Here is a 12734-nt window from a genome sequence, read left to right on the forward strand (position 1 = left end):
TCCGTCCCATAAAAATATGTGCATTCCATTTTTGGAATGTTATATCAATTTAATAATTTATGTCACACTATCCACTAACACTACTTTAACTATCATTCTCTTCTTATCTCTTACTTTACCATACCATTCTCTTCTCCTATCTCTTACTTTACCAATTTTGTCTTAATTCCCGTGTCATATCCATTACCCATATTTTTACGGGACAGATGGAGTATAACTGATAATTGTTAAAAAAAACTCTTTAAATCTTGTCTCACATCGATTCGATAATGATCATGTCTCATTCATTTATTTATGTGTTGATAAAACTAATCCTTCCTGATTGGGCCTTTTAAGAAGGTAAATAACATATTTCACACACACATATATATATATATATATATATAGGAAAATGATCAATACAAAACTTGATCTCAATACAAAATCCAGACCAAATCCTGACCATGAGATTTGGCAATCCAATGGTCAATAATTAAACAAAAATACGGAGGGTCATTGTAAAGCAGTTTTAGGTCATATTATAAACTTTGGGTTTGAGGTCATGTTAAGATCATTTCATGTCATCCTTACTATAATGACGTAAAAATAAGCTTACAATGACCTAAAAATGACTTTTGTATGCTTGGTTCTGCATTTTTGTATTAAATGGTTTTGCATGATCAAAACCCTATATATATATATATATGTAGGGGAGCGTTATTCTCTTATTCATCCCTTAGATCCTTTATTCTTGTTAATATGAGCCGTTAGATCTCATTCATCAACGGTCCAGATGATCTGCATTATTACAGTATAATGGTGCATTATTAGTCGGTGTGCATTATTCAACTGAAAATCTGCATTATTACACTATAATGGTACATTATTAGTCGGTGTGCATTATTTAACTGAAAATCTGCATTATTAAATGACACGTGGCACAAATCTAACTGTCGGATGACAAAATCGTGGGCATGAGATTAAAAAGAACAAAGAACAAAAGATACAAAAAGGAAATGAATACATTCCTATATATATATATATATATATATATATATATATATATATATATGGTATCAAAACAAGCTAGGTGTTGGTAAATATTGCTTATCTATTATCTCTTGTCTCTTGTCTAGTCTATCTTATGTAGGGAAGTCCAATGTGCATTTGGCCTATATGTGCGAGAGCGTGTTAAAAAATATCTTTAAATCATATTACATATCGACTTAGTGAAAATCATGTTTTACTTTAAGGTCTTTAAGGTCTTTTGAGGAAGTGGGCGACCTATTTCTAAGAATAATGACAATGATTAATTTGAATATTAGGTACATAGCAGTAATATTTATTCGAATTCATTTTTATCTCTTGGATGTTGAATCGACTGTCGACAAGCTATTATTGGAGTAGTAAATTGAGGTTATTGGGTTGGAGTAGTAAATTGAGGTTATTGGGTTGTAATATATGTAGTACTCAATCTTAAATCTTAGTGTGGTAGAACATATAACTAAAATACACTATATGAAGCTAACTTTTTGATCTTTTTAGTTCATTTTAGAAGGATGGCCAATAAATATCTACAAATGAACTTCGTATTTTCCTAATTCGATTTTATAAAATGAACCAAAACCGAACTAAAATGATCTCCGTGTTACCTAAAAATGACAGTTTTTGCATTCTATAATAAGATGTAATTCAGTTTTTATCATAATCCCGGAGTGGTTACAAACAAATTTACATGGACTACTTTGTTATTAAAATAGTGAATTCTGTCTAAACCTATTTTAGGATATTACAGCCTAAATCAATATAAAATTAATTTTTTTAGGTTATTCACATGCAAATGTAAGTTATACTACGATTTTTTTTGTTAGGTGTATATAAATATAATAAGATATATCGAATAAAAAACATATAATTCACTAAACACATGCTCTTACGAACATATAACACGAAATCGAAACACAAAACCTCATCTATAGCTCGAATTGGTGCAACATCAACAAGATTCTTTCTAGCTGGCAAAAATGAAAAAGAAGAGATGAGTCTTTTTCCAACTGCAAGAAAAATTGAGTAGCAAAAATGACGAGGATTGCAATAATCGACACAAAATGCTTTTCTTTATTTTCCCAATTGATAGAATTGCCTCCCGACATTTGAGACAAACTCAAGTAAGTCACATAATCATTTGACAAATTAAATGATTGTGAAGGCATGTTTGTTCCTTCATGAGGTGAAACTATTAAAACTTTGACCATTCATTGTTTTTTACATATATCTCATCTTCACTTTTGAATGTGTAACTTTTGGGGGGATAAATATTTTTTGGGGAGCAAAAAAAATGTAGGTTTGACATTTTAATTTGAATGATGGTGCTTGTGGTTTAATGGATACAATAAGTGTGACACTATAATAGATTTTGTGCACTTCTCATTTGATTATGTTGAGTGTGTTGGCTGTCATGCACAATGACAAAGTATTACATACCTTATGTTTTGGTTAATGTAAATGTCAATTAATTGAATCTAGTACATTTATTTTTAAAAAGAGTAATGCTATGCCGCCATAATGTGGCCAGCCACACAATGACATTTTTGTAAATAATTATAAAAGTCAATGCAATAAATTAATATTAATAGTTAGTGCTAAGATAATTTTACTTAATTACCCTTTTTCTCATAAGTTTTGGAAAATCAATTAAACATTATGTTTTTCATCTTTTACATGTATTTTTTTTCTCTTTAGTGCCATTTATTTTTATTTTTATGTTTTTCTTTGATTTTACATTGTGGTGTTTTTAATACTTGAAACGTATTATATTCTGATTTGTAAAGTAATTATACATACTAAGCAATTAAAATAATAACATATAAAATAATAAATAAAAGTAAAAAAGAAAAAAGAAAATAGAAGAAGATCAAAGAAACGAAAAGGATTTACATGGAGTATTCAAAGTTCAATTTTTTCAAAATACTATTTAATGAGTTAGTTTGTTATTTGTGCACAAAGGTATATTAGTCTCAGACAAATTGATACTTTTAAGATGAACTGATTTCAAGTAAACTAGCATTCAATGTATAATTTTTTACTATTTTTTTTATTTTTATGGCCAGCTACATTATGGCCATTTAGCATCACTCAAAATACATTGGCGGTCAATATCTTTAAGAGCATACGGAGTATAAATTTTTTTTTATCGTATATTATGATATTATACTATTACAAAACAATTAATACATAATACCAATAATCCCTCGAGTGTCTGAGCAGTGTAAAAATTAGAAAATCATAGGAATATTAATTATAGAAATATATAAATACTAGTAATATTTTAGTTTCTAGTTTTCGAAGAGTATAAATTATTTAATAAAATTAATATTTATATTTTATGGTGCATTAAATAATAATTTAATAAGAGTCAACATCAAACACCACCCAATGACTACCTTTCAAACGTATGACTAGATGATTTTAAAATGAATTTAGATAATATATATAGTAAAAAGTTTTCAGAACTAGTTTCATAGATTTATAAGTATATAGTGCGCTAAACAAGTAATCCCTTCGTTCCATTAAATAAAATATTTGGAAATTGACATGTGATTTTATATAGTGTTGTTTTGTGAGTTAATGGACAGAGAGTAAAGTAAGAGAGATAAGAAAGTAGAGATAGAGTTGTTTCTATTTTAAGAAATGTTTATTTTTTATGGGACAATCCAAAAATGAAACTTTTTAATTTTAATGGGACATAGGGAGTATATTATTGTGTACCGCAATAAAAGTAAACAATACAATGTCGTTTGAGTGATTGTTTTATCCAAGTAATAATTTTAGTCCGTCCCATTACATATAAGTTCTCTAAACCTAAGATTATGATACAAATGAAAAATACGGAGTAGTAGATTAAATTTGTGATTGACCTATTTGAAATAGGTGAGCCCCATTGATTAAGTGAAATAACCCAAAATCTCTTGATTCTATTACTCAATCTCAATAAAAAATGAAGACAGAGAATCGAATCATTAATACAGTGAAGAAGAAGAATTCCAAGCAGAATTCCAATCACCCTTCCTCAAAATACGAAGCCTTACATTATTTTTTAAAGTCGAATCCGTCGCATTTACATTTCATGTTTGATCTTTTAAGATAGAGTATAATATTTTTCTTGATGCATTTATGTGGACAATATTCATAAATTTATGTGATCTTTTTTACTGAGAATTTTTATGATATCTAACAATATTTCACCCATCCAATTTTATGTACATGAAACTTGATTCAAAGTTATATTTTCATAATTGTAAATTAGGCTATAATTATAAAAATGTTGACAACGTCAAATAGATTCAATCATAGCTCTATATCTCTTAGTACTAGTATAAAGTTGGTGAATCGTGACATAGTATTTCGACATTTTCTACCAAATTATAGCCGAATAGCTTCGTATCCACCAACCTTATTAATACTCACCAAACGAGCGTCACATAAAAGTTTAGTATAAAAACATTTGTAAAACAATATCCATTTTTGTCTCAGATTTTTTTTTGGGAATTTATCTCTCAGTAAGAAACACTATTACACCTATTTTTTCTCCATATATTCATTTAACTTACAAACAAAATTAAACAAATTTGACTTCGAAAAAAATGTACTCCGTATCAATTACAGTGAGACACAAAAACAATAAATCAATAACTCAAATAATAGAATATTGAAGTAAAGATTATCTATACATTTACTTTAAACAAAATAAAGTTGACTTCGGGAAAATATAGACCATGTTTGGTTGTCAGGATTTTGTCTGGAAAAGTAATCTAATTTATTAAATTTTAAATTCATGTGTTTGTTTTGGTTTTTAATCAAATTGGGAAAGTAATCAGAATCCCGAGAATAAGAAAAATTAGTAAAACTTTCCAGGATTCTGAATCCTAACCTTTATTGGGTATTCTTTTTCCAAGTTTTAGGATTCTTACATATTTAATGCAATATATTATACTCCATCCGTTCCACAGTAATAGAGGCATTCCATTTTGAGCACTCGTTTTGAAAAAATGATAATAAATGGTTAAAGTAGAGAAAGAGTAAAATAAGATAGAGAATTGTGTAGAGAAGAGTATTATCTACCTTATTCTCTATCTTACTTTACTATTTTCTACTTTAACCATTTATTATCATTTTTCCAAAACGAATGCTCAAAATGAAATGTTTCTATTACTATGGAATGGAGGGAGTACTAGTTTATTATTATTATTATTATTAATTACAATCTACTAAAAGTAATTTAAAATTATAGATCATACTTAATTTCGGTATAATAAATAATTATAATTAAAATTATCATAATTATTACTATATTAGTATAATATTTATATTTTTTATTATCGTAACAATAATTAATAATTTAATAAATAATTAAAATATAATTATATAATATAATGTATATAATAGTAAATAATAATTATTATTTATAAATTAATAATCAATGAATGAAGTCGTAGTGAAGTTTCAAATTATAAATTTTATTTAATTATAATATCTGTAAATAATATAATCATAATTATAATTATCATATTTATGATTATACTCACTTATGATTATAATACTCCATGTAACTATAATTATAATTATATTATTATATATTATGATGGATAATCTATATTTAAATAAATAATAAATATAATAATAATATAATTATTATCATTTGTAATTAATAATTTATTAAAAAATTTATATTATTGTTTTTTATATAAGTAGGAGAATATATTTAGTTTTGTGTTTAAATGTATAAAATTTAAAATCTTGATATTTTCCAAACATAGGAAAATAAAGTTATTAGGAATCATATTCCCGGGATTCATTTTCTCATGAATCATTTTCCTTGCCAACTTTACTTTTCCATCAACCAAACATGGCCATAGTAACTCCGTATCATCTACAGTGAGACGCGAAAAAAATAATAAATTAATAACTCAAATAATAAATATTCAAGTAAAGATTGACTATTTATTTATTTTTTTCCTCTCATTCTTTCTATCAATACCCAATAATTATGTCATTTATTTATTTTGTCTTTATTCTTTCTACCACTATAATTTAAAGGCCAAAACTACCAGCAAAATAGTGTGTAACAATGAAAAATATAAATTTATATTTTTTCATTTTTGATAAATGGACATAAAGGGGACTATTTATTTTATTCACATTTTTATTTAATAATGTAGTACTATCATTTATCAAGTTTTGAAATCAAAAGTTACAAAAATTTATTTTATAAAATTATGATTTAAAGAAATAAAATAATATTTTTAAATTTTTATTTATATGTTCCTTTTAGTACAAGAGCAATCGCAAATGGGACTGCGTTTCCAGTAGTGCAGTTCTTCAAAAAATATTCTCCTCGATGAATTGAGCCTCATCCTTGCTAATAAATACTTTAATTATTTTTTATACATAATTTATTAATTATACATTAAATTCAAATTTTCATAGTTTATCCATATAGATGAGCTTACTAAATATTCTCTATGTCAGCAATTACTTGTCATTAATTTCATTTTTGGTCTTATTAGTCAATACTTGTCTGTCATAATACTATTCTTAGTAATAGATCTCATATTTTACTAACTAATTTTTCTCACATTTTATCACTAGTATATAAAGTAGTAAAAGTGGATCCACGTTCATACTCTCTTCATCTTATTCTAAGTGGTACATTTTTCTTTTGGGATGTCAAACTCTAAATAAAACATTTTTCTTAAAATAAAAATATTATTTTCTCTAATTTTTCCTTTTTCTTTTATTTTATTATTTTTATTTAACTTAAAAAATAATACAATTAAAATCTCACGTCAAAAAAAAGTAAAAGGAGTATTTTTTTTAAAATCCGTATTGGATTAAAGTGTGATGTTCAATAGCAACGGAACGGAGAGTGAAAAGGAATTCGTTGTTAATTGAGAGCGAGTGACACAGAGTCCAAGCCTAGTTGTTTTATTACTTATAAATATGTGCTCTTTTAATAGTAGCAGAAAGCCCTCTTTTTTGCTCCTCACTCTGCTCGCTCTCTCTCTCTCTCTCTCTCTCTCTCTCTCACTCTTTTTCTCTCGCTTCTGCTAGCTAGATTTCTTTCACTCCTTTTGAGGTAATTCTCGCCGCCTTCACCAGAAATTCTTGAAGAAGCGCACTTTGATATTTGTGGCTTCTGCAGAAAAATCATAGCTTAGCCTCAGCGCAATAATTTTTCTCATTTAATAAACACCTCAAATTCTTGATATGAACAACCCCTCAACCTTCGCTGCTGCATAAAAACAAGCCATCATCATCATCATCATCCATTTTTTGAGATTGAGGAAATTTCAAATACATAAATCAAATAAGGTCTTGTCCTTCTCCTCCTCTTTATTATTTCTGTTTTGGATCTGTGAGTTTCTTTCTGGGCTTTCGTTTTCTGATTATTCCTTGTCTGTTTTGTTCATTCATCAGATCTGTCTGAAAAGGGGAAAAAACACAATGTTGTCGGAGAAGCAAGGAGAGGAAGCCATTGTGTCGACCTTCAACGATGCTGAGAATGACGGCAAGGAGGCGGCGGAGGATCAGGCCATTTTCAGCGTGAAAAACGCCCTCTGGCACGGCGGCTCCGCCTGGGACGCCTGGTTCAGCTGCTCCTCCAACCAAGTAAGTTTTTCTTCTTTTTACACATGGAGTATTTTATAAAAATACTTAGTATTGAATTGTTTAATTTTGACTGCAAAGGTTGCTCAAGTGTTGCTGACGCTTCCCTATTCCTTCTCCCAACTTGGGATGCTGTCTGGAATAATATTTCAAATATTTTATGGGTTGGTTGGGAGCTGGACTGCTTATTTAATCAGTGTTTTGTACATTGAGTATCGCAGCAGAAAGGAGAAAGAAGGTGTAAGCTTCAAGAATCATGTCATACAGGTCTCTAATTATATTCACTAAAATAGTACAATTTTAAACTATCCATTCTTTCTAGTATTATTATTTTTTTAAAATTTTAACTTTTTCGAACAGTGGTTTGAAGTGCTGGATGGATTACTCGGTCCATACTGGAAAGCCGTGGGATTAGCCTTTAACTGCACTTTCCTCCTCTTTGGCTCTGTCATCCAACTCATCGGCTGCGCCAGGTGATTCTCTCTCCCACAAATTCGACTCATCTCCCATTTCAATTAAATGGATGGATTTTGATACGCCCCCTTTTATTTTCTTGAAATAAAAATCCAATCTTGATTATTAAAATAAATTGCACAGATTTTGTTAGTTATTTACAGCTGTAACTTATTAGTACACGACGCCAGATCTATCCTCTATTCCGAAATTGAGCTGTATATATATTTAGACAAACCCCTTTTATTTTCTTGAATTAGATATTGAATCTTGATTGTGAAAAAAATACATACATTTTGTTAGATTTTGTAATTTATCCTCTACTCCAAAATAAGCTGTATCCCGTGTAATAAAAGATACTCTTTTAATTTTCTTGAAATACAGATGTAATCTTGGTAATGAATAAGTATCACACATTTATTAGGTGTTGTAACAACTAACAATTCTAAATTCAAAATTAATCGGATTTAGAGAGACCCCATTTGATTTTTTTGACAAAAAGATGGAATCTTGACACATTTGTTGTTGAATTTTTTTGACACAGCAACATATACTATGTTAATGATCATTTGGACAAGAGGACTTGGACATACATATTTGGAGCATGCTGTGCTACTACAGTTTTCATCCCATCTTTCCACAACTACCGAATTTGGTCGTTTCTAGGACTTGGGATGACTACTTACACTGCTTGGTACATGACTATTGCAGCCTTGGTTCATGGCCAGGTAAAACGAAAAAAAAAACGAAATGGGGCTCTAAACCCCGTCTCGTTTTAGTGGTAGAAACACCATGTGTGCATGAAATTTCTATTTTTGTTATTGTAAATTGTAGTAATGCTGGATTTTTGAATAGGCTGAGGATGTGCACCACTCTGGTGCTAAGAAACTTGTGCTTTACTTCACCGGTGCCACTAATATACTGTATACATTTGGTGGCCATGCTGTGACTGTGTAAGCTTTTTTTTCTCTATCCTCTCTATAAATGTGTATATACTTATTGCTTGTTTGAGTGTGTGTTTGTTGGCTTCTCTTCTTCTGGCTTCTATTAAGCAGCTTTTGCCGGCTGCCTGTGGATTCTTAAAAAACTGACATAATTATTCATTTACTACTTTTTTTTTATAAAAGAAAAGAGAGAAACACATTAGCATTGTGGTCAGTAACTGAATTTGATTTTTTATCTCATTTTTCAGACATTTGTGTGAATGTTTGGTAGTTTTACTACATGTGGAGGAAATGAGGGCTTTTTAAGTGGTGGATTTAGAAATAAAAACTTGAAAATGGCATGGGTTAAAAATTTGAAAACAACCCAAGTTTTAATACACAACTGAATGATTGATAAAGTAAAAGATTGATAAAAAAAAGTAATTAAAATATTGTGAATGTAGAATGAGGGTCAATTATAAAAGTATTTAATTTTCCTATTGGTTTCGTTCTTAATGAAAATTTTTGTGTGAATGTATGGTAGTTTTATTACATGTGAAAGAAGTAAGGGCATTTTAGGGATTTTAGTGGTGGATTTAGAATGTCAAATTTGCCCTTCCTTTTATTTATAACACTTTTGCATTACAAAATTAGTATTGCGCCAAAATTATTCTATAGTAATTGGATTCTTGCATCTTTATAGTGTGATATTCGGTTTAGTGAAATATAAGATTTAGTGTATTTTGTCTATAATTTGGAAGTATAATTATCGTTTTCGAATGACAGTGAAATTATGCACGCAATGTGGAAACCTCAAAAGTTTAAATACATCTACTTGTACGCCACATTATATGTTTTCACCCTGACCCTGCCATCGTCCTCCGCCGTGTATTGGGCGTTTGGCGACGAGCTTTTGAATCACTCCAACGCTTTCTCCCTTCTTCCGAAAAATGGGTGGCGTGATGCCGCTGTCATCCTTATGCTCATCCACCAGGTGCAGATCTTGTCTATTTTAATGGTTTTATGATCGCTTATATCTCGTTGATCGAGTGCTAACTATTTTCTCAAATTCTCAGTTCATCACATTTGGATTTGCGTGCACACCACTCTACTTTGTGTGGGAGAAGGTGATCGGAATGCACGACACTAAGAGCATATGCCTTAGGGCACTTGCTAGACTGCCGGTCGTGATCCCAATTTGGTTCTTGGCCATCATCTTCCCATTCTTTGGTCCGATCAACTCTGCCGTGGGAGCCCTTCTCGTGAGCTTCACCGTCTACATCATACCTTCCGTTGCTCATATGCTCACTTATCGAAAAGCCTCGGCTCGTCAGGTACATACTTACGATTCACCTGATATCTTGTGTCATCGAGATCATTAAGTGCTATATTTACAATATTATAGTTACAAATTTAATAGGCATAAAAAATAATTAAATATACAAAATATCGAGACCTCGTATAAAGGGAAGAGTAGTGGCTAAGAGGCCTAACTAGAGAGACAATAAATATAAGCAGTGGCATTAATTGCAAAGATTCGGAAATTTGCTAATACCATAGGATATATAGGTGGCAAGTCATTTTCTATTTAGTTATATGCTACAGTCTAGATGTGTTATGTCTGGCCTCGCTTTTAAATCAAAATTGGCCCAATTTTTGTCACACCTAAAATCCATATTTACTGTATTTCTCGTCTGTAAATTTCAGATTAGTCAAATTCATATTTCAATTTTTTGGCTCACTATATGTTTGATTAGTATGCAAGACCCATTTATGGCAAAATGTAAGCCACACTGATTGACAAGATCTGATCTAATTAGAGACGTTATGTCAAAAAATTTCAAATCTTTTACGCTTGATCAAAAGATTCTTGAAATATGTACATTTGACGATGCAGAATGCGGCCGAGAAGCCACCGCCCTTCATGCCAAGCTGGGCGGCCATGTACGCTATCAATACCTTCATAGTATTGTGGATACTGGTTGTTGGTTTCGGGTTTGGTGGATGGGCAAGTGTGACCAATTTTGTCAGACAAGTGGACACATTTGGCCTCTTCGCCAAGTGCTATCAGTGCAAGCCGCCAGTGCTGCCACACGGCCACCAAGCGCCGCCGCAGATCCACCATTGACTGAAACAAATGGACCCTCTCCCCGATATTTTGTAACATACAAAGGGGTGATTGCAATATGCCTTATCGCTTCTATAGACTACTAGTGATTGTGTGTTCTTTTCTTTTGGTTAATTTTTTTATATTTTCATAAAAATTCTAGTTGAGTTTGTAGTGTTTGAATGGTGATGGTTGCTTGTGAAAGCATAGGCTGATTACATTAAATTAAGTAAAGTCTATATAAAATTTTATTTCCCTTATATGTCGCCACTTTTCCTGGGATTTAATATATGTGGGCTTGATCTCGAAATTAAATTTTTAGATTTTTTACCCCAATGGAGTAGTTTCTGTGTTAAGATTTTCTTGGATAAGGGAGGTGGGCCGTGGCCCAACATACTCACGTGCCTGCACGTTTGTGTCTTAACTTGTCACGTGCGATCTCTCTCTATCTCTATAATGCGTCTTTGGGTGTATGTATACACTGAATTAAAGTAAGTGTGTGTGTGTGTGTATGTGTGTGTGTGTGTGTGTGTGTGTGTGTGAGAGAGTGAGAGAGAGAGAGAGAGACACACATGCATGAACCTATTTCATTCCTTGTGTACTAGATAACTGAGGAGAGGAGAGGAGAGGAGAGGAGAGGAGAGGAGAGGAGAGAGAGAATATCCTCAAATTTAATTCTAGCAATTAATGAGCGAATAATATGCTCATATTGCTCAATACTGAAGTTATGAGTTTAAAATGAATCAAATGATTAAACCAGAAAAGTCACTATTTTCAAATAACGAAATTGATGCAAAAATGCCCATCGACGAAAAAAAAAGGAACATACTCCATATAAGAATAAATGAACTATACTAGGATCGTGGTTATCAAATAAACTTTATTCTTTGAAGCCAAACTAAATTATTGTAAAAAAAAAATTGCAGTCAAAACAGAAACATCTAAAAACATCTGTTATTTGTAAATGTTTATAGAATTCTATTCTATAAACTCAAAAGAAATAAAATGAAAACTAGGTAACTAAAAATAAACTTTTAAAAATACTACTCCTAAATTGTCGTTTTTCTATTAAACGATGTCAGATGGCCAAAATTCATTGTCCATCATCGTGACGATGTTGCAATGATTATAATTTCTGACCTTGTTTTGCAAGCACCGTGCGATTTCAAGTCATTGCGACACATAACTTTTTGGTACGTTTTAGGCGTCGCCGACATCTATTGCTAGAAATGCATTGAAAATGACTGTCCGAATCTATATAGTAGTATAATTTTAGATAAAAATATCAATAATACACTATAGAGTTACATGGAATTAATATATTTTCTAAAATTTCAATTCGATATATATATGTTAGTCCGATGCATGACTCTCCAAGTGCAGAAAAGATTAGATAGAGATTGAAAAAACCCATATAAATGTGTGGTGCATCTATTTTAATTAAATCGAATAAGAGTTAATTCAGTTGGATCCACCGTGCATCTAAATATACCAAAAATGTCAAATCCGAATGAGATAAAAAAAATATATAAATAGAGTATAATACAATAGTATAATGCATATTTTATTTATATCAAAATAATAGTGATAAAATAAAGCTCAAAATG

At 30.5% G+C, this 12734-nt stretch overlaps 1 protein-coding gene across 1 annotated transcript; it reads left to right on the top strand.

The window, feature by feature from the left end:
* The first annotated feature begins 6997 nt into the window (after positions 1–6997).
* Positions 6998–11387, top strand: LOC121785098 (auxin transporter-like protein 2). Its single transcript, XM_042183455.1, has 9 exons — positions 6998–7350; positions 7456–7647; positions 7726–7911; positions 8005–8117; positions 8642–8825; positions 8953–9050; positions 9807–10014; positions 10097–10354; positions 10918–11387. The coding sequence occupies exons 2-9, from the start codon at positions 7483–7485 to the stop codon at positions 11146–11148; spliced, it is 1443 nt and encodes a 480-aa protein (XP_042039389.1). The 5' UTR covers positions 6998–7350; positions 7456–7482; the 3' UTR covers positions 11149–11387.
* The last annotated feature ends 1347 nt before the right edge of the window (positions 11388–12734 follow it).

The sequence above is a fragment of the Salvia splendens genome, chromosome 2 (assembly GCF_004379255.2).
Source record: "Salvia splendens isolate huo1 chromosome 2, SspV2, whole genome shotgun sequence".
Lineage (NCBI taxonomy): Eukaryota > Viridiplantae > Streptophyta > Magnoliopsida > Lamiales > Lamiaceae > Salvia > Salvia splendens.